General features: G+C 40.4%; 1 protein-coding gene across 4 annotated transcripts; it reads right to left on the reverse strand.

Moving 5' to 3' along the window:
* Positions 1 to 1,091: 1,091 nt before the first annotated feature.
* LOC142151876 (CDC42 small effector protein 2-C) lies at positions 1,092 to 13,686 on the reverse strand. 4 transcript variants are annotated; one of them, XM_075207945.1, is made up of 5 exons: positions 13,584 to 13,686; positions 8,972 to 9,049; positions 8,283 to 8,381; positions 5,395 to 5,471; positions 1,092 to 1,777 (listed from the first exon to the last, which is right to left on the reverse strand). In XM_075207945.1, the coding sequence occupies exons 2-4, from the start codon at positions 9,023 to 9,025 to the stop codon at positions 5,400 to 5,402; spliced, it is 225 nt and encodes a 74-aa protein (XP_075064046.1). In that variant the 5' UTR covers positions 9,026 to 9,049; positions 13,584 to 13,686; the 3' UTR covers positions 1,092 to 1,777; positions 5,395 to 5,399. The 4 variants fall into 4 exon arrangements, with proteins under 4 accessions (XP_075064046.1, XP_075064044.1, XP_075064048.1 ...); XM_075207943.1 differs by having other exon boundaries at positions 8,972 to 9,113; positions 13,584 to 13,683; XM_075207947.1 differs by lacking the exon at positions 13,584 to 13,686 and adding an exon at positions 13,469 to 13,572.
* Between the last annotated feature and the right edge of the window lie 9,996 nt (positions 13,687 to 23,682).

Consider the following 23,682-nt stretch of genomic DNA (forward strand, 5'->3'; position numbering starts at 1 on the left):
TTCTTGATCTCCCATGAACTTGACATGGCATTGGTGGATTCCTCTGGTCATTGTTCCTTGAGATTCCCAGGTGTCCTATCCTCACTCTCGCCGGTATAAACTTTTTTTTTATGGTCCCTGTGAACTGGCTATTTTAGTATATGAAAATGATATTTATAATTAACATTCACAAGATGTGAATGTTACATAAACACTGGAAACGTTCTCATGCCATTGCGAACAGAATGAGACCAAACTCAATTTAATTAATATGTTGGAAACATTAGCTTTTTCATCACATTATATTTTATATTAACTAAAATAAATGGATTCACCTTGCATGTTGTTATTTGCCCAAACAATTATTTGATTCCGTACTAATCGCATTGCAACCAATTAGTGTACAGAAACTATTGATTACCACTGTCATCCAATTATTAAACTTCATCTGGGATCAGGAAGTCTAGGTATGCTACTGTTTGTTCCTTTAATTCCCCTAAAACTAAGTTAGAATTAATCTTGGCACCAACTTTTTATTGTGGTTTACCTGCAATACCAATATAAAAACTATGCAGGGGAAAGAATACCTACTTTGGCATGTAGCACAAACACAGCCTTTTTCGGACAAACAAAAAACTGCAATTTAGAATTCAGCTATGATGCCCCCCTCCCCCCAATGCTAAATATGTTTGCACATTTTAAGTCCCACTCTCATCCCTGCAGAGCAATGTAATTTTTCCAAGGTGAACACCTGGGAGTTGGATTTACTCCCAACGCTGAACCAGGCACACAATGACCAAAATACATTTTCATAGATTATGGCTACTTAACACAAGGCTTTCATTTGTTCCTTCTTTCCATTAAAAGGAAAGCAGGGGAATGCAAAAACTCACATGGCTCATTAAGGTAGCATACGTGATCGGTTACATGGGCTGAAATTGAAAAACTTTATGGACCAAAATGGTTAGAGATGTTAAAGCTCATTTCTTCAGTTTCAAAATCAATATATTTATGTTGCCTGTATTTGTGCGAGTACACTACTAACAGACAAACATTCTATATTTGTTAAAGTGCAAACATGATTTTTGGCAATACAACACAATAGACAGGAATAGTAAAATAATCTTTATTAGTCAAGAATATATACATTGCATTCAAAGCAAACCTCTTAATCCAAGATGAAACAAATACACTAGAGACTATTATATTGTGTATGAGATAGACCCCAATTTATAGAATCCAAGCCAAATTACTGAGGTTTTTTCCCCCATTCTGAAACCTGATGAGCCCTGTAAAAGTGTAATGACCCCCAGCTAAATGTGGACAAATGTTTTCATTCAGTATTAAAATTACACGCAAACAAAAAAAAGTAACTTCAGTATTCCAAAACTATAGTTTTAATCTGTGAAAATTTAAAAAAAAAAAAAAACCACAAAAAGCTGTTTGAGTTCACATATAAGTTACATTGTGACATATTAGCACATTGATCTTTCAAAGCATAAACTGTGACCTTACATAGAATGAGGCAGTAGGAAAGAATAGTGCACATTAAACATTCTCCACAACATAGAAATCGACATTCGTGCCATGCATTTGCAGTCAGTTGTACCATAACTATTAAAAAGCAAAAAAAGAGCTGAACTGGATGGGACATGACTCATTCTCAGTAGCACATTTTCCAGCTGTCTGTGGTAGATTCATATAGTTCTCATTTCATACCAAAGCACGGTCTTCATTTTTACATCAGATTATTCTTTGATGGAGAACATTTGTGCAATACATTCATGTTATGTCAGCCCTGAAATAAATCAGATATAAATATACTCAGTATGAATAGATAGATTAAAAAGTATTATTGGTGGTGTGAATTTACAGATACAAATTACATCGAAAATACTGTGGAGGATGAAGATAATGACTATGGAATATTTCTGTACAATGGTGTTTGCTAATAATTTGATGAGCCACACTAACCTGAAGACAGCTACTGCTTTATATAAATGCCAAAGAAGTTTAAGCATTCTGTTGATAACGAGCGTGCGCAGTATGTAAATAAAGCCGGCCACACAGGGTGGTATTAGCAATATCGTGCAATTTTAAAATAAGGCCGAGCACCTGCCTGTGTACACAGTTATCTTCTGCCTGCAGGAAGAGGCTGCTCAACCAGAGACGTAGAAGGATAAACAGAACCATAATCAAACCACACAACTTTTGGCTGAAGGTCGGCCTGTGCTTGACTTATTTATGCACATTTATGTTGCAAGTTGTGGCCTATGAATACTTAGATCAACTAGAAGTGCTAGTTATCCATAAAAAAAACATTTTATATGCAGGCTGTCTTTCAGAAGTAGTCACACTTAATTTGTGAAAATGTGAACTTATTAATGAATGGGGTAACATGACAGCTAGCAATAACAAGTACCATCTGGTAAAGGTGGGAGACTGTGCGCTCTTTGCAGCCGATGTTGCTCTCCAATTTGGAAAGTCATTTTATGTAATCATATACAAGGCTAGCCTCTACTGATCTTAAACCATTAATAAGCACAAATGTCAGAGGACATGGGCCAGGTTGTCTGCAATAAACATTTGTCTTTTACAAAAAGTACTGCAAACAAATGCTTGTAACTAGGAGATTCAGCATTGGACCAAAATGGCTTATTCAGGGTTCTTCTAATGGTTGTGGAAATAATGGATTTAAAAAAAAAAAAAAAGGTACAACTGCTTTATTTAATCAGACCCGTGTATAGAGTATTCACACACTCAACAGAGTGTGGCTGTTGACAAAGCCTTACATAGAGACTTATTTGACTATTTGAATGCCATTGGACATGATCCTTAAAATAGTAGCATATACCTTAGACATTACCGCTAGTAACTACTTGGAATTTGAAATTCTGCTTTCATTTCATCCTTTGGAAAGTCCATTTTCTGGTCTCTGTGCTGAATAGAAGCAGTTTATAAACTACATAGTCTAGGCTTGTGTCATCAAGTCCCGACACTGCAAGTGAGGAGCAGTGCAGAGAGGAGACGGGACACAGAAGAGAAGAGGAAGACAAGACAGAAAACAAAAAGGTCATAGAAAGTCAAGTAGAGAACGGAGGAGGCAGCGTGATAAAGTGAAAACCATGTGATGAGGCGGCACAGTGTGTGTTCACTAGTGAGAGGCAATGGTAGGAGCTGGAACAGGGATAAAGAGAGTGTAGCAAGGAGTAAGGGAGGAGCGAGAGAATCGGGATGTGAGGCACAGGGGAGAGAACAGGGAAAGAGGGGGATACCTGCAATGAAGATAGGGGCACATAGTAACAAAGAAAGGAAACAGACCAGGAAAGATAAATGGTAACATGGAAGATATAAGGGAGAGATTGTGGAAAGTTTTATTATATTATGGAGGTATGACAGAAAAAGTAAACAAAGGAGACACGAGGGAGAGGTGAAGGGACACAGAGGAAAGGTAATTGGACACAGGAGGAGAAGGACACAGGGTAGATGGCCTTAGATAATTTAATAGATTTTATATTGTACTATATAGTGTTAAAATGCATCTAAAAGTAAATTTCACTATCAAAATCCCTAAACCGTTGGGGTTGAGGGGCCCTATGCAGCCACCCGCCGTTCATTTCAAAGTGGAAGCTCCATACCAGCACTTCTAAATGTACACTTCAATTACTGAAGCAGGGACCATTGTTTCAAATAGACAAAGGAGGTGGGAAATAAGAGAAGTTGCAGTAAATGTATCAGTTCTGTTATAAAGAGACTACAGAATATTATATGTTGCAAGAGAATGATGTAGTTGCATATAGCAGACTTGGCCGTATAACAGTATCTGGCCAGTGACTAGAGAAGGATACACAATGTTTAGGAAGGTAAACCTGTCCAAGACCTTCACAGCCTGTTGTAAGCCACATAGAATAAATGACTGTGGCATTTAAATGTCTGTACAAAGTGAAAAAGAAAAACAAAATGTGGTTTTCTGTGACAATTTTTATCCATTTAAAAAGACAACTATATTTCACAAGTGGTAGAAGAACCAGCCAAGAATGAAAGTCATTATATCCAATGTACCAGTGAGGGGGTATTTAGGGAATAGAGATCAAAACATGGTAACATTGTACTTTACTTTCCATGACTACAAATGTTGTGAGAAAGCTACAAGCACCAAATGAAAAAAAAAAAAAACCAAAAAAACACAACACACCTATAGAAGAACAAAGTTTATGCACTAGGAAACTGGTCTTATAAAACAGACCATTTCACTTTTTTTTTCCCCCCCTTCAACATACAGTCGAACGTACATGCCGTATGGTAACACCATTTCTAGTAATAAAAAGGCAATTAGTGTGTTAAATATGGAAAACGCATGGTTTAAATTGTTGAACCTAGAGGACTGCATTGTTTATGTAAAAAAAAACAAAAAAACAACAATGTAGCAAGGTTCATAGATAAAAATCAGGAGAGAAAGCTTGAAGCTGAAAAACAGGTTGTTAAAGACAGAAGGTCTAATCCTAAAGTACATAAAACAGCAAGTAGAGAAGACTGATAATATTGTGCCTCTAAATAACAAGCTAGGAAAAATAAATTGTAGAATATATAGATAGCGAGTCTTTAAACCCCTCAGCTACAGAGGCTTCTCTATCGAAGCCTATTTTGACTTTTTTTTGGGCCGGTCATACTTCATCAATATCAATCATTTGTTCATACAGCCAAACAAATTATACATGGTTTGGTCTTTCACAAGTATGAAATTTAGAAAACATTTGCTTATACATATCACAGCAATGAAAATAGATCATAAATTATATATATCGTATAAATGAAAAAGTATAAATATGGGTAGAGGACTGGTTCAACAGAAGACAAAGGGTAGATATATAAAAGTACCAACTGGCAGTTTGATGGACAAATCTGGGCTTGGAGGATTCCAGAACGCTTCCCACCAGAATGTGTACTATTTTCTTTACTCTAAATTCAGTGGAAGGCTAAACTCTATGAACCTGTGTTCAATAATCTTACTAACAATATCTGTAACGTACAGCCTAACTGGGCTCATCCAGACAAATATTCAGATCTTATGGAGTCCAATTACTGCTTCTCAAATACTGGCCGATTGAGGCAACAGCCTGAATGCATACATTTCATCATTCCTAATCGGATGTGGAAAATACTTGCCGGGTATTTTGGTCGCAAACCCACACCAATTTGTTGTCCAAGTCTGTGCCTATGAGAAACTTTAAACCCTAGTCTACTACAGACACTTGCCTTTAAAGTATGTGCATGTTTTTTCTTGAATAGCTCATTATGACTGAATCACTTGCACAGGATTGTATGCATTCCCTTTTAAAGAGAATAGAGTATTGAGATAGTTAAAAACAAGAATATTAAAGTGTGTATAGAAATGTAGAAATTTGATTTACTTACAGCTGCTAAAGTGCCACTTCGGAGATGTCAGGTGAATAGCCGCCTTTTGATTTCATATGATCCTGGAAAGACCCACCCTAAGACAAGAAATGTTATAAAACTACAATAATACATACATATTTGAACCTTGAAGTGGGTGGCTACAGCAGCAAACACATAGTTTCCACTCCTGTCAGAAAAGAACAGGAAACTGACACTAAAGAGTGCATAGGCTCAGCAAAACTGCACAGCTGAAGATTGGAAAAAACAGTCTGGTGTGACAAATCTAGATTTCTGCTGGGGCATACATATTGTAAGGTCAGAATTTGGCATGAAGAAACAGGAATCCATGGGGCAGGCTGCTGGTGGTGAAAGGAATATCTTTTTAGCACACATTAGGCCCCTTAATACCAATTGAGCATTTGTTAAATGTCATAGCCCAAGTATTGTTGCTGACCACAGTCTACTCATTTTCCAGCAGCTACTTCTAGCAGGATAATGCACAATTTCACAAAGCGCGTCAGGCCGGTCCCTAGTCTGTACTTGGTGGCTGCAGGATCCTAACGATCCATCCCCCCTCCCTCCCATTGTGCGATATGCTTTCTATTGCTGTCACATGGGACCCGCACCACATGACAGGTGCCGTGCCATGTGTGAAGAGACTACACTCTGCGTGCTGGTGGATCAAGCTAGGTAACTAGTAAAGAGTCTGTGTGTATGTCTCTCCGCGTGTGCGCGGGCCACTAAGTGAATGTAGTGTGCGCGAGGGGGTCTTAATTTAACCACGAAGTGCAGGTGGGGGGATAATTATTGTGCCGTTTTATTTGTGGGGTGATGGTGGGGCAATTTAATTTAATAGTGGGGCCTATGAATTTATAATGGAGTAATTGGACATTTAATTTAATGCTGGGGTGGTTTGGGAGCTATTTATTGATTGTGGGCTGTTTGTGGAAAGCGAGGTCTGTTTATTAAATGTGATTATGTATTATGTAATGCCTGCGATTGTTGTGGGAAAGGTAATATTTGTTAAATATAGATGCGATTTAAATTATTACTGGGGCTGTTTGGAGGAAGGGAAATAGGTTTATATATTAAATGTGTTTGCTATCTAATGTCAGGGTTGGTTGGAGGGAAATATCTATTTAGCAAATGTGAATACTAGTATTTTAATGTTGTGGCTGGAGGGAGGCCCAATTATAAAATGTGGGTGCTATTGATTTAACACTGGTACTGGTTGGAGTCTTCTAAATTTTATGTGCCCATTTTTTTTTCCCCCCAAATAGGGCCTCCAATATTCCAGGATCCAGACAATCCGCAAATGAGCTAAAGTAACCATCAGCCACAAGTGACAACAGGTAGGAGAGAGCAGGAAAGTCTGCCGACTGTCTTGAATCTGGTGGGACGCTTCACGGTGTACTGCTCGTGAAGGCAGAACTGTGTACACCTTACAGTAGTGCACACAGTATTGCCTGTGTATTTGTCTAAAATGATAACCATGCTACATCATAGGGGGTTACCCTGTCCAAAGTGCCCAGGACCCCCAGAGTCTTAATCCAGCTCTGGCCCTGGGCATAAAAATATATATATGGATTAAGCAACACAGTGCTGTGTGCTTGTTCCCCAGGCTAAAGTCTGCCAGCCCTCCCCCGAATGTGGAGTAGACGAAACTGCAACAACTGTGTGATGCCATCATGGACCAGAATCTCTAAGAAATGTTTCCAGCACATATAATATTTTCTATATATCACAGCAAGTCCCCTTTCTACAACTAGGTGGAATTCAAGGATTCACCTTCAATAACCTTGCTACTCCCTGTGCACTACCACCCTCCAGGGCACCTCTTGTACCCCTTCAGTACGAAGTCATATGTCAGGACAGAGAAGTCTTCAGTGTGTCAGGGAAGCAGAGTGGACAAGCCTTGCTTGCTTGTGGGATTCATGTTACTAATTGATGAAGTATGGGTGGTTTAAATAATTAATGAGCCCACGGTCAAAGTTATTTTGTTTTGTGGCCACCACTCCCTCCTTAGAAATATGGCACTGGTAGAATATGGCAAGCTCTTCCATAGTTCACCAATTCCACTGGAAACAATTACAGAGCTGAAGAGGAGCCATTTTCGGCACAGGAGAATTTCACCACAGCAACAGTTCAGTAAACCTATATATTTTACCTTTCAGCAATCTCTTTGCAACAATTCCCCTTGCCCCAATTCTCCCAGCAGTGCAAGTTTTCTCTTCAAAAAGCCTGTCACATCTGAGCTCAAGTAGAGATCAGGATTTGGAATTTCACTCCTTTTAGAATGTCTTACTTTCATAACCAAGGAATGATCTTGGGTACCTGCATTGTGGCTGCTACATCTCTAAATAGCTGGAGGGAGGTGGTTTGTGGCCAACGGGAGAACATTTATTTTTTATTTAAAAAAAAAAACAACAACACATTCTCAGTATGTCAGTTTACTGGTCCTTTAAAGCAAAGAAAGTTAGAGTGCCTTCAATAATATGGTAAGTATAATGTTTGCTATATCAATATGGATTTAAATAATGAAGTAATTTGTTAAATTTGTTTGTTTCCCCTCATTGTAAAGAAAAGACAGATTGCTTTACTGCTTGTAGGCATAATGAATTAGTTAACAGCACGGGATGTTCTGAATAAGATTTTACCAATGAATGGAGAGGATTTTTCGGAGATTACCACTGGGCCATTTAATATAGGTGCAGTAAATACAATCAGTTTAAGGTACATACTTGAGTTTGAAGCTCTCCCTACTGCAAGTGGTCAGTGCAGCAGGAACCAAGTACATTGGCTATATTGGGGTTGATGGGTTAAGCACCAATTTTCTTAAAGCAGATGTGAATTAATAAACACATAAAAGGGCACAACAATGCTATCTATTGTAATATTTTGCTTACCATTGAAAAACCTGAATTGGCTTCCCCAGATCCTACATGAGCAGTATGGATGAAATTCATCGGTTCTCCAATCATACTTCTGTCAATACGTCTCCGTCTCTTGAAAATATGAACATTACATTAAAGCAGTGCACTCAACGTCATACATTTGTGAGCTATACTTCCTGGAAATCTCAGCTAAAACAATGGCATAATGTTGATTTTATTAATGTAAAATGTATTTAAAGTAAATTAGGCCACTTTTCTTCCTCGCCTCAGATAATTCTACTAGTAGTGCTTTACATACTGACCACAACACTTCAGACTAGAATGTGAATTGCAAACCTAAAAATATATTTCAAACAGGAGTTGTATTGTGCAAGAAAAAAAAAGGTTGTTTGGATTTACTGATAGGCAAGAATTACCATACCACCCACCCGCCTACATTTTGGGCAATAGAATATTTATCTTCATGTCCTGTTATGAAGAATCAGCCAATCAAAGTAATACAGCTGAATATTCAAATCCTGAATAGTTGCAACGCACACGACAGCATTGAGTGTACGGTAAAGTGCATCAGACCAGGTGTGCTATGCCAAACCTGTCTATTTCTAGTTCCATACAGACCCATTTTATCACAGCTGAAACTGTACACTAGTCAGAACACATTTCAACCACAATACAAGGAAAAGGAAAAACTATGAACTTACCGGCTGGGGCTGCTCTCCGATGCAGCAGCTGAAGCAGAACAGAAATTCAGTCATCGTGTTAAGGGTTAAAGGATGTAGCTTCCGTTCAAGAATAAAAAAAAAAAAGTTTTTCTTTCTGCCAACCACTTATCCGGTTGAGACACTACAGCAAGCACAATCAATGAAAATACTTGTCACTCACAAAGTAAAACTACAAACCTAAAAAAACACTAGTATACCTTCAACAATGGAAACTGATGTACAAAATATTTTCTCTATAGAAAATAACAAAACTACTAACAACCCAGCAGCTGGCAGTGTGTGTGTGTGTGTGTGTGTGTATAGACTAACTGAAATTAAACATCTGACTGGTTGCAATGGGCAATATATTGTTGCAATTACTTGTGGAAGAGTTTTTATACACTTCTCTATTTATTTAATTTTTTAAGTTTTCCCCTCTGACAGCAAAGTAAAGCAGGAATACCAAGAACAAAGGGGTATGCTTTTTAACATAAATCACCATTTCAGTATTTAAGAACAATTCTGGTAATTACCATTTCCTCAATGTGTTTCTTCAGACTGATATTACGTATATATAAATATGTATAGTGTCATGGCAACCACAGTTACATGGCACATGATGTAGCAAGCAGAGAGCTTTTAGAACACCCCTCTGAGCTCTATCTGCTCTGTGTACTGTAAAATCCTCCCCCTCAACCTTCACACATGACATGCTCAGAGCTGTGAGACTAATTGGCAGCCATATTTTGCAAGCTCCAGAGAGGTTGTGAAAAGGAGATAATGATTTGTAGAACAGCGAAGAAAAAGGATTATAGGATGCATGCTTAAAAAAAAAAAAAAAAAAGTGTACTTCACTTGCTATTTAAAAGAAATCAATAATCCTATGTGGGATTACTGCTGTAAGAATCATGACAAACTAGATTACTAAATATTAATGGTATTATATGCAGATTATTGAGCAACCAAGAGTCATCACATAAGCACAAGGAAAGCATGACAGATACTATGTCACATCTGTTAAAAGAACAAATAGAAAAAGAGGAAACAATATGTTGCCACTTCACTAGCTTTTGCAACATCAGCCAAGTGCGGACAGCAGATATAGCCTATGTTATGGCCACATTACAGCCTTTTGCAGAAAAGAAGCGTGTGCCGTACCCAACCTATACAGAGACTGTATTGCTTCTCCAGTCTTATGGTGTCAATTTATAGTGAAAGCAACTTTCAACTCTTGTGGAAAGGCCCCAACAGCACTGGCCTAGGGGTGAAGAGGCGGCACTTGCACCACTGCAATCATGTATTCAGTTGCTTAATATGGCTGTATCATTTTCATTTATTCAACAACAATGGGATGCACTTGGATTAGACAATGGATGGCTGTGGTTGAGTTGTAGTATGAGACAGTACAGAAATTAAGTCTTGGTGTATGTTCTATATAGTTAATTATTAAAAGTTGGCGGGGACACAAGTAGCAATGCAATAATAATTGGGACAATTAGCAGCCAGTAAGTACATGGTATGTGGTCCTTCCAGATTCCAGGCACTAAAGTGGAACATTATAATCAAATTTAAATTACAGATAACAATCAGTTACAGAATGGAATGAGAACATGGGAAGGTTACAACACTAGTTACTTTGAAGGACAATCCAAGTGGTGTTGTTCTGTAAAGGATACAATGTTCGTATAAGAAGAAAACATTCCAACCATTACACTTTGCATTATGGTCAACAGGACCGCCATAAAGAGGGTACAGTACAGACCCATGTAAAGGGTTTGAGAAGTCTTGGTAGCACCCGGCCCCTCTTCCTCTACTATCTGTCTAGCCACTTGTTGCTTGTAGGGGAGAACAGCTGGAAACAATCACTAGCAACAAGTTTATAGCTCTTTGTAGCTCTTCCCTAAGAGTAACAAGCAAGCCCAGCAGATAAAGACACTGGGGAGAGACCCAACAAACACTAGCCACTAGTTGGGTGTCTGCTGTAAACTCTAGCCATCAGCAAGGACTAGGTCAGTGTTGGCTAACCTGTGACACTCCAGGTGTTGTGAAACTACAAGTCCCAGCATACCAGTAATAAGCTGCTATATATTGGCAAAGCATGCTGGAAATTGTAGTTTCACAACACCTGGAGGGTCACCGGTTAGTCAATACTGGACTAGATCATAGTCACTGGAAAGGAGACATCGGGGTTCCGCTTAGCAAGTTGTTGGGGCACCTAAATCTCATGATGGCAGCCCTGGTTAACAACGGTTAATGGATTACACATTTCTGAAAATAACATTGGCGTGTTTTAGCCAATAGGATTTCCTTCAGGAATGCATCTATTCTCCAAGTCTTTCATGACAAGGGTTGTGATAACGTGCACTCATTACCTACTCAGAGTGAAGGCAGCCATATGGTGGTCTTAAATTCAGACTTTCATGAGAATGCTGGCTACCAATTTATTAAAAACTAAGGACATCAAAGAGGCACAAAGTTTAAAATTGTAGTAGCAAAAAAACACCTCATAATAAGTGGGAAAAAATGCTGTACATGTGCATGAGAGATATAGAATATAGATATATATATATATATATATATACACACACACAGTTTCAGTAACATGCCATAGGTTGATAACCACAGCATTTTACAACAGTATGAGTGAGTAGCAGCTTGCTGACATTTAATCAGATTGCACACATTTGCTTAAACAGGAGATATATTTGTTGTATGTTTTTAAAGGTTTTGAATGCAATGTGCATGTTGTCAAAATGACAAAATAATGAATATAAAAATCTCTAGTGTAGAACCGGGGGGCTGAATCCAACTGACTTTCCAATTAATCTCACATCCAGAAATTCTTAAGAGCACCTGTTGTGTACACAAGAGAAGAATGGCCACTATGCTCGTGGGGCAGTTAATGGGAAATGAATAATGAAGTTCAAAGGAACTATGCAACAACCTCTTGTCAGGAACTGCAAATCTAATTTTAAAAAATTGAGTCATCACAACTAAAGCCTGAAAAATTAGATAAAAGGTTATTTCCTCTTCAAATGAGTCTAATAAGTGGTTTGGGTTTGTGTTACACCTTATGAGATGAACATCTGACTCCACAGGTAAAAATGTACACATATAATATCCCATTTCACTCTCCTAGTAGCATGCACTCCCCTTACACCTTGAATTTACACAGGTATTTTGGTAAACATCCATTAAATGGGAAATATTTTCTACATATTCATTAATGGAAAAATCATTTCATTTGGTCTGCCAGCAACAAGACAGTACAGTTTAGGAATCCATTATAAGTTAATATTGAACCAGCAGCATCCCATGACATTAACCAAACATCCAGAGAACCCAGTTACTCTAAAGTCAAGTACACACCACAGTTTTTTCACCCGATTATCATACTAATCACAAGTTAAACGACCATTAGGTCCGATTTTGCTCCCACGATCAGGTTTAAAAATCTCTATAAATGCTCTCAGGCAAATTATGAAGTGTGTATGCACTCACACTCTCACAGCCATCAATGTAGGCAGATCTCCATCTCCACGGTTTTTTATCCGATGGTTATGACAGATGAAGAGCGCAGGTCAGAAGGTAAGTCGTGTAAGTGTGCACATATCAATCTGCATGTTCTTCAGGACTTTCAGTCATTGATAAAATGATTGAGGACTTTGCATTGGGAGAAATGTTTTGCAGTGTGTACCTAGCTTAAGGATTAGGTGACCAGGCCAGTTATTGAACACCATAAAATACACTTTCTGCAATTAAATCAGTTCAAAATCATGATTACACAGCAAAAGATGCAAATCATCCATGTCCGTTTTAACAGCAATGCAACCAGCTAGTATATGTATTTTGTGTGTCTAGTTTAAATTAATGACCTATGAGCAACCATTTAATTTGAAACCATATTGTTTCTTAATGATCACAATTTGTTATTAAATTTGCAAGATTAAATGGAAGTCCTGAAGTTCTAAGCGGCCGAGTATAGGATGTATAGGATGGGGGGGAGGGGGCATATATTACCACACTAATGCAAAAGCCTGCACAGAGTGGTAACTTAGAAAGAAAAATGCAGCCCCCTAGCCCTCCATTTTAACCAAATGGGCCTAAAATATTCATAAACTGAGCCCCCCACCCTCAGCATTGCACCCTTGGCCATCACCCCTATCGCACAGCCCTAGTTACTGCCTACACATGATGTTAATATCCTCTATTAGATGATGCCAGCAGTGTGTGACAATCACTAACATTTAACATATCAGACCAAACACTATACATTCCTTATACTTGTGAGAACGAGGTACCCAGAGGTCCCATGTACTGCACAAGAACGCCATCAAGGAGAAAATGTTTGTAGGTGTTAATGTGCCGCAAGAATTATTCATTCATCTCGGATTAAAGTGCGGCCGGCTGGATTTACTAAAGCCACATAAAAGTTTTATAGCGTTACAACGTAAACGAAACATCCCCTTGGGACTGTAAATCAGTTATATAACCTACCTGATATCCACGTGCCCGGAACAACTGATGGGAGCAGGATTAGACTAAAATCTCCATTTAAAAAACTAAATCCAGCAGTTTTTAATTAAACCGGACACACATATGAAACACTTACCACAGGGGTGCACTCAGCTCATCAGCACACTGCAGACCTGCTAGAGGAACTTCTGCAGCGATCACCATAAAGCACGCCCCCGGGCCGAGCTAGCACAGTATGTCATCATATACTGGCTGCAAGTAGCCCGATCACAATCATTTAGCAGGTGCATTAAATCGTAGTCTATAGTACTGAGGGGAACACATAAATAATAGTCATTCCAGGTTTAATTTTCATTATATGCGATAACCTGCATGACCTTTGATATACGTTTACTGAACCATGACTGAATCAGGCTTTCTTAAACCTTGTGAGCAAGGACCCACGTTTATAAATTAGCTCTGATATTATTCCGTTTTCCATTAATATCCTTTAACTAATTGTAGTATTTTTAGTTTTTTTTACAAATTAAATATATTATTGTTAATAAATATAATAATATGAGAAACTAGGGACTTGTATTAGAAATGAAAACATGAGACATGGGGGCCTATTTATTATAGTTAATTTACATCTAAATTCCACGAAAACAGCTGTTTTCGAGGAATGGATGCATATTTAAGTATTTTCCTAATCTATCAACACTGCATCATAGCAGATATCATGGATATCTGCTGCTTTGTATTTTTTTTCCGAAATACATGGCAGTCCCCATAGATGTCTATGGGGACTGTTATGTACCGCAATTCAACAACTTTCAAAAATACTTTTAAACATATGGTAATGTAGCAGAGGTGGATCTAGAAATAGGTTGTACCACGGGCGATTTAGGGGGAGCGATTTAGGCCCCGCCCCCTTTCTGACTTCTGAGGCTGCCGGCGGCTGCACGCTATGTGCAGGTCCGCTCAGCAGTGACAATGTGCTGCCCAGCTGTTCTGATTGTGTTTAAAACACAATCAGAGCAGCCGGGCAGCACACTGTCACTGCCGAATGGACCTGCACATAGTGTGCAGCTGTCGGCAGCAATTGCCCCCCCTGGATCTGCCACTGAATGTATGCCTGCTCAGGCTGCCGTACACTACTCTTTTTGATAGTTTTCAACATTGTTCAGCTCTGTTCTGAAGAGCAGAGCTTCACAGCGCATGTGTGAAGGGATCACATGATCCCTCCCTGTCACACACCGCTCTCTCTGCAACAGTGAATTGCAGGGATGTTTGTAATACGTTGCCTGAGTTTTTCAGTTGGCGCATGCACACTGGAGTGAGCAGATGACCCCTGTGGATCGCAAACTCTTTCAGAAGTGAAGATGCAGTGGTAAGTTTTGCACTTGACAAGAACAGCAGTTTATCGGACCTGCTGTTCCTGCGTAGGTTTTTTGATGGATTTGAAAAATAGTTCAAACCTTATCAATGCGATAAGGATTGAAAACTATTTTTCATGTTTCATGTTTTGCAGTCCTTGTTAAATATGCCCCATGGTGACATATCTTAGGACGTCTACCCAACTGGTGTGAAAAATGCTTTTAATGATGTTTTTAACGGGTTCACCTCTCCATCTGATAGTGATTCCTATATTATAGGGAATTGCAACAGTTGTCAATGTGACTTTTTAAATTTGTTTTTGCAATTTGTTGTCATACCAACACTGGAGTCATGTTGTTATTTATATTACACTGAATAGCGACTGCATGTCACATCAAAAGGAATGTAACCTTTTTTTTTTAAAATGTATCATATGTGTTTTTGTGAAGACATGCATATGTTTATATATATATATATATATATATATATATATATATATATATCTTTTTTGCTAACATTAATAAAGTTAAATTAATTTCTGCCTAAGAAATGTCTTAATTGTTTTTTTCTTTGTCTTATAGCACATGCTTTGTCCAATCATTATCATCAACATTTTTTTATAGAAACGAACACAGTAATAAAACGGTACTGGGTAAAACAGACAGACAGAGGTAAGAGGGTCCTGCTCGCAAGCTTACAATCTTTGGGCAATGGCATTATATGTTATTCTTTGACAATAACTTAGTCTACTTTGCCGCCAGCAATAACAACAAAGGCTAGGCACAGGGACTGTGTACAAAGGTCACACGTAAGCCTCATGGCTACCTTCTACCAAATTGGGCTGTTACAAGTGTGGAGGCTGCACAATGGAACAGTTTACTTACAGGATCACACTTTCAAGACCCATATTTAAACAAGAGGTATACCATAAAACATTACCCAATGTGTACATCTGATCATATCATATACATTCTTTAATGTCCTTGTGGCCTTGCATATGTGGAAAAGATTATCCATAATTTTGCACGCCATAAAGACAGCCTTCCGGGATCAGAAATCTGACAAGCTGGTAGCTAGACTTTACTTGCATAAATGTCACCAGGTTTCAAGCCACATAGCACCAATTATACATGGTTGGAACTAGAGATGCTCTGGCTCAATTTTCGGAAAGCCGAGCCCGTCTGAACATCGCAGATCCCGATGCCGGCTCGGCTCGGTACTTTCATGCGCCCTCGGAACTGAAAATGAGGCAAAATGTCATTGTTGCGTCATCGGATTTTGCAAGTTTTGGATTCTACAAGTACCGCCCTCCGCGGAGATTCAACGCCATTTCACAGACAGACACAGGAGGAGCAGCAGTATTGCTGAAACAGAAAGAGGAGGGGTAGTAGTGTTCTTGGCAGTCTACAGTGACATTGTACTGTGCCATAGCTCACAATGATTCAGGAGGGAAGGTAGTGTTCTTCTTATCGGTCTCCAGTGACATTGCTCTATGCCATTGCTCATACAGAAACAGAAGAGGTGGTAGTGTTCTTATAGGTCTCCGGTGACATTGCTCTGTGCCATTGCTCATACAGAAACAGAAGAGGTGGTAGTGTTCTTATAGGTCTCCGGTGACATTGCTCTGTGCCATTGCTCATACAGAAACAGGAGGGGTGGTAGTGCTCTTATCAGTCTCCAGTGACATTGCTCTGTGCCATTGCTCATACAGAAACAGGAGGGGTTGTAGTGTTCTTATAAGTATCCAGTGACATTGCTCTGGGCCATTGCTTATACAGAAACGGTAGGGGTGGTAGTGTTTTTATAAGACTCCAATGACATTGCTTATACAGAAACGGGAGGGGTGGTAGTGTTGTTATAAGACTCCAATGACATTGCTCTGTGCCATTGCTTATACAGAAACGGGAGGGGTGGTAGTGTTTTTATAAGTCTCCAGTGACATTGCTCTGTGCCAGAGCCGTAACGAGGGGCGCAATGCTGAGGGGGTGCCATTTGCCCAGGCCCAAACCCCAGGGGGGGTTTCCTAGTCCCCAGAAACCCCTGTCCTACCTGGGACGCTGTATGATTAGTGTCTGGCCCCTCTCCCGGGACCAGCCACTACTGCTTGTAGCTTGGGAGGATCGTCTCCCAGTCAGTCTCCTGCTGTGTGAGCACAGCTCTCTGCCGGCAGTTTGGCCCCGCCCCTTCCTCCCACACAGCCAGCATGGGTGTCACTCACCGGACTGTGAGTGCCATTTCCCGTGTGTTCAGGAACCGTGGCCGTCCGCCATCCTGAGGGTCTGCGCATGTGCAGCCCTTATCAAACCTTCAGTACCTGTTGCTTTTAATTGATTGGATGATCCGGCAACCCTCCCTATTTAAACCACCTGTGATCATTACCTGGTTGCCTGATCTTGGAGTCTCATTCCCCATGAGCCTCAGAAGGTGTTCCTGTGTTTCCTCGTGTATTCAGCTCCTGCTGATTCCTGTTTACTGCTATTGTGGTTTCCAGACCACTTCAACTCTCCTGTGTTCATCGTGCCTGCACTCAGCTGATTCCTATCTGCTATTACTACCGGACTCCAGTTCGTCTCAACTCTCCTGTGTTCAGCGTGTCTGCTCTCCGCTGCCTCCGTTACTACTACAGGGTTCCAGACCGCCTCTACTCTCCCGTGTTCAGCGTCCCTTCTCTCCGCTGCCTCCACCACTACTACTGGATACCAGACAGCCTCAACTCTCCCGTGTTCATCATGTTTCCAGTTTCACTTACTACTGCTTCCTGAGTATTGCTTCGTGGATTCTGGATTACCTGCCGTGCGCTGCACCAACCTGATTACCGCTTCCACCCTCCAGTGGTCTCTCCTCCTGCCGGCCTTCAGCCGTTCAGGTATCCCTGCACGTCTCTCTGACAGCCTGCTCTCCTGAACCGCGGTATGCATACTTTCCATTGACTTTGCTTTTGTATTGCATATCCATCTGGACTGAGTTGTGTTCTTCTCCGGAGCCTCCTATCCACTGAAGCTATTGTTACCATTGACTTTGTTTCCTATTGCCTGGATAGCTATTGTGACTTTGTATACTTCAAGCAGCGCTTGTCAGTTATTGTTGTATTGTGGATATCATCGTGGGATCAAGTTCTGTGTGCCCCGTGTATACTCTGCTTTACATTCATCTCCTCGTGCCCCTCCTCACATATATATAGCAGTGGTACAACTTGCTGACGCAGACCACTGACTCCTGTTCCCTGTGACACCAGTTTCAAGTATCCTCTCACATAAGCAGTGGTACAACTTGCTATACGCAGACCACTGACTTCCCCGTTACCTACTTTCACCTGGACTCCATTCCTTCACTATAGACAGCGGTACAACTTGCTATACGAAGACCACTGACTCTCCTCACGTTCCCTTGTCCATCTGGTTCCTCGTGTACATTCATCTACTCATTACCAGTTGCTGCTAGTCATAGACTTTCCTTGAGCATTCTCTCACCATCTGCTGTTTCTCCTGTTCCGTTGTCACCCTGCTACCAGAGAACCATAGTACCAGCTATATTACTCTGGTAAGTCCATCATCTGGTGATATCCTGGGCAAAGACTCCTAGTGCCCGTGACAATGGGTGTTATGCAGGAGGCAGCAGAAGAAGGTAAGAATGTGTGTGTGTGTATGTGTCTGTGTATATGACAGCTTACATGTATGTGTGTTTGATCCTGTGTGTGTTTGTGTATGTGTGTCAGTGTGTGTTTGTCTGTGGATATGGCAGTTTGATCCTGTGTGTGTTTGTGTATGTGCGACTCTGTGTATATGGCAGTTTACATATCTGTGTTTGATCCTGTGTGTGTTTGTGTATGTGTGTTTATCTGTGTATTTGGCAGTTTACATGTCTGTGTGTTTGATCCTGTGTTTGTTTGTGTATGTGTGTGTCTGTGCTTAACTGTGTATGTTGCAGTTTACATGTCTACGTGTTTATGTATATGTGAGTCTGTGCTTGTGTGTGTATGGGACAATTTACATGTTTGTGTGTTTGACCCGATGTGTGTTTGTAGCCACGCCCCTACACATGCTGGTCACGCCCACTGGTATCGTGGCGTGGAAACCCCCCTCATCGAATCCTGCATTTGCCCCTGAACCCCTAGGTACCCAGGCAGTGCCACAGACAGCAGTGCACCTGTTGTGATAGAAGCAGCGCCTGGCTCTGGACTGGAATATAGGAAGTAAAGCAATCACTTCCTGTAGGATCCGCGTTACTGGCAGAAAAGTGTACACTGAGAGCATGCAGCTACCAGGAGGATGTGAGCTATGGGGAGCAGAAAATGTGGACACGGTATGTTCTATAACTGAACTTAATGTATAATAATACTCCAAACTGTGGAATCAATTGAAGACTTTATATCAAGAGTATCGTTGTATCTATGTATGCATAAGCATTCTGTTTATGAATATTTTATGCTGGGGGTATAGTTAGAGCTCCAAATTCATGTTTTTTTGTATTATGTTTTTATTTGTACAAGTGGTACTCTTGTGTTTGTTTTTTATCCAATTATTTTTATATGTATTTATTGAATAAAATATTATATTTACTTGATACATACTTACAGCTTCTGGTTCTGCCCTCTGTATTAGATGCATTGTTTTTAATTATTATAATTGTTCGATGGGTCTTTAAAGCTCTGCCTATATCTATGTGTATAAATTATACATATAATTAATATATGTATATGTATGTGTGTGTGTATATATATATATATATATATATATATATATATATATATATATATATATATATATATATTGGTGTCTACTGTATGTAATCCATTTGCAACCTAATCAATAGCCTAGGATAACGTGTATTCTTCTACTCATATAGGAGCCTTGTCTAAGTATGCACTCATTATTTATTGTTGTTGCCAATATTATTTGTTTGTATGCCAGCCAGGAAACAAGAAGACTATTGTCATGTGTGCTGTGCCCACATAGATATAACTAGATGAATGGTTAAACATAGTGTACGGTAGGTCATTTATAATACAAGACACTTTACTATTATGTATTATGTACACTGTTGTACTGTGCAGGGTCCTATCTAGGGCAATGCTAAATGTGCCACCGTCAAGGGTGTAAGGTTGGGATTGCATGCCAGCTCCAGTGTGAGTGTTTGATTAAATTTCTTTGAAAGGCGCTGGTTCTGGTTAATAGGGGCCAGCACTTGCTATAGAGATTTATTTGTGACTGGTCTAATCCGGACCACCACCATATTGTACTGGTGTGGTGGTGTCTGATACAGATGGTGGTTTGTATGCAGTCCACACTCCGCCCACACTTGCACTGTCGCAGAGCGCATATAGTAAAAAATTTAGTTACATTTTACCCAGTGAATATTTCCATGACCAATTTCCACCTAACAAGGCAGATATTACAAAAAAAACCTCAAGAGGAATGAATAGCAGAGAATGCTATTTAGAGTTAGGACAATTTCATTTATTTAATAAATAAAAATGTTGTAAACTTTACTTTTGGAGTTTTGTTTATATGTCACATTACGGAGAAGACATTGCAGAGGGTGATATATGGTGTCAAGGAGTGGTAGTGACTGAGAGGTATTTTTATTGGGTGTGGTATGATGTCAAGGAGTGGTAGTGACTGAGGGGTATTTTTATTGGGGGAGGTATGGTGCGAAGGAGTGGTGGTGACTGAGGGGTATGTCAGTGGATGAGGTATGGTGCTACAAAGTGGTGGTGATTGAGGGGTATTTTTATTGGGTGAGGTATGGTGCTAAGGAGTGGTGGTGATTGAGGGGTATTTTAGTGGGTTAGGTATGGTGCTAAGGAGTGGTGGTGACTGAGGGGTATGTTAGTGGGTGAGGTATGGTGCTAAGGAGTGGTGGTGACTGAGGAGTATGTTAGTGGGTGAGGTATGGTGCTAAGGAGTGGTGGTGACTGAGGGGTATGTTAGTGGGTGAGGTATGGTGCTAAGGAGTGGTGGTGACTGAGGGGTATTTTTATTGGGTGAGGTATGGTGCTAAGGAGTGGTGGTGACTGAGGGGTATGTCAGTGGATGAGGTATGGTGCTAAGGAGTGGTGGTGACTGAGGGGTATGTTAGTGGGTGAGGTATGGTGCTAAGGAGTGGTGGTGACTGAGGGGTATGTTAGTGGGTGAGGTATGGTGCTAAGGAGTGGTGGTGACTGAGGGGTATGTTAGTGGGTGAGGTATGGTGCTAAGGAGTGGTGGTGACTGAGGGGTATGTTAGTGGGTGAGGTATGGTGCTAAGGAGTGGTGGTGACTGAGGGGTATTTTTATTGGGTGAGGTATGGTGCTAAGGAGTGGTGGTGACTGAGAGGTATTTTTATTGGGTGAGGTATGGTGTTAAGGAGTGGTGGTGACTGAGGGGTATTTTTATTGGGTGAGGTATGCTGCGAAGGAGTGGTGGTGACTGACGGGTATTTTAGTAGGTGAGGTATGCTGCGAAGGAGTGGCGGTGACTGAGGGGTATGTTAGTGGGTGAGGTATGGTGCTAAGGAGTGGTAGTGACTGAGAGGTATTTTTATTGGGTGAGGTATGGTGTCAAGGAGTGGTAGTGACTGAGGGGTATTTTTATTGGGTGAGGTATGGTGCAAAGGAGTGGTGGTGACTGAGGGGTATTTTTATTGGGTGAGGTATGGTGCAAAGGAGTGGTGGTGACTGAGGGCTATTTTTATTGGGTGAGGTATGCTGCGAAGGAGTGGTGGTGACTGAGGAGTATGTTAGTGGGTGAGGTATGCCTCGAAGGAGTGGTGGTGACTGAGGGGTATTTTTATTGGGTGAGGTATGGTGCGAAGGAGTGGTGGTGACTGAGGGGTATTTTTATTGGGTGAGGTATGGTACGAAGGAGTGGTGGTGACTGAGGGGTATGTCAGTGGGTGAGGTATAGTGCTAAGGAGTGGTGGTGACTGAGGGGTATGTTAGTGGGTGAGGTATGGTGCTAAGGAGTGGTGGTGACTGAGGGGTATGTTAGTGGGTGAGGTATGGTGCTAAGGAGTGGTGGTGACTGAGGGGTATGTTAGTGGGTGAGGTATAGTGCTAAGGAGTGGTGGTGACTGAGGGGTATGTTAGTGGGTGAGGTATGGTGCTAAGGAGTGGTGGTGACTGAGGGGTATGTTAGTGGGTGAGGTATAGTTTTAAGGAGTGGTGGTGACTGAGCGGTATGTTAGTGGGTGATAAATGGTGCTAAGGAGTGGTGGTGACTGAGGGGTATGTTAGTGGGTGAGGTATAGTGCTAAGGAGTGGTGGTGACTGAGGGGTATGATAGTGGGTGAGGTATGGTGCTAAGGAGTTGTGGTGAGTGAGGGGTATTTTAGTGGGTGAGGTATGGTGCGACGGAGTGGCTGGGAGCATATTAGTGGGTAAGGTGTGATAACAGGTAGTTGTGATGATCAAGGGCTATTTCAGTAAGTGAGGGATAGTGTAGTATTTATTTTATCTGGTGGGTGTTGTATTTGGTGAGTGGCAAGGGGGTGAGTGAGGTAGAGTAGTACAGACAGCAATTCTTACCCCCTATTCCTTAGACAGCTGATATACCAACAGAGCAGTTACTATGGCAGTGGGACGTGTCATGGCCAAAGGTGCCTAGTATTTTCCCTACCAAAATTGTGTGTTGGGGGGCAGTGTTGTTTCTTGCCCAGGGCACTAAAATGTCTAGTTACGGCTCTGCTCTGTGCCATTGCTCATACAGAATCAGGAGGGGTAGCAATGTTCCTCTTATCAGTCTCCAGTGACACAGCTGTATGCCATTGCTCATACAGTAACACGAGGTTTAGCAGTGTTCCTGTCACTTGACAAAAATTGACTGTAAATGACTGGAAATTAATGTTATTGAAGTTAATAATAATGTAGATACATAAAAGGAGCCAAATTATGTGATTTTATCATTTTTAAGCAATTTTACAAAAAATTATAAAAAATACAGATCCAAAACTAAAACACAGGTGTCAGTGAATATCCGTAGTGGGACCTGACAGAAACTGCTACTACAACGTGAAGTGCAGTGGATAGCCTGACTCAATATGATGACTGCATTGTGGGCTCAACAATAAAAACTACCTTGGATATTTTTCATAATCTTTTGACTGTTGAATTTTTCTCATACTATGGAGGTTGTTCCCCCTAGTAGCTGCTTAGAGATTCCTCAGCGCATGTATATGTATGATTCTATTTAATTTCGTCTATATGTCCTATGACTCATACAGGGGTATTCAATTGTCCGCGTATTCGCGTAATATATCGCGAATACGCGGAACCGCGGACATCATCATCATCATCATCATCATCATTTATTTATATAGCGCCAACATATTCCGTAGCGCTTTGACATCGCAAAAAATCAACTTCCCGGAAATGACGGTATTCAATTGTAATACCTAACCCAGCCCCTTATCGCGTAATATCCGACTTGTACGAAGTGTTTTTTTTTTTTTTACCCTTTTCCCGCCGTTCGCGATTTCCCGCCCACATTTCTATTAAAAAAAAAAAAAATGTTTTGCAAAGTGCCATTTTGCAGAGATTTCGATGCTGGTGGCTGATTCCTGAGACCCTCTGGTTTTGTGAGCTTCTGGATTGTACTTTTGCATCTTTATATACCTTTATTCATTATTTTCACATTATTTACATTGCATTACATTATATTTTGCATTACATTTTGCATTACATTATAGTAAGTTATATTTTTACACAGTACTAACACCACACACTAAATCAAACACTACACAACACCACACATTTTATTTAATAGCAGACATCAATATACTGCATACAGAAAAAGTGTGCAATAATCACAATTAAATAAAAGTTTAGTTACTTTTTAGTTCCAGCATTACTTTTATTTATTTCAGCTACATAGCAGCTACATAGCATACATATATCAGT

This window comes from Mixophyes fleayi, chromosome 4 (assembly GCF_038048845.1).
Source record: "Mixophyes fleayi isolate aMixFle1 chromosome 4, aMixFle1.hap1, whole genome shotgun sequence".
Classification (NCBI taxonomy): domain Eukaryota; kingdom Metazoa; phylum Chordata; class Amphibia; order Anura; family Limnodynastidae; genus Mixophyes; species Mixophyes fleayi.

Coding starts and splice junctions, on each gene's coding strand:
- LOC142151876 (XM_075207945.1), bottom strand. CDS start 9,025: ATGACTGAATTTCTGTTCTGCTTCAGCTGCTGCATCGGAGAGCAGCCC. Junction 8,382..8,971: donor TCGGAGAGCAGCCCCAGCCG/GTAAGTTCATAG, acceptor CATATTTTCAAG/AGACGGAGACGTATTGACAG. Junction 5,472..8,282: donor CCAATTCAGGTTTTTCAATG/GTAAGCAAAATA, acceptor TTCTTGTCTTAG/GGTGGGTCTTTCCAGGATCA.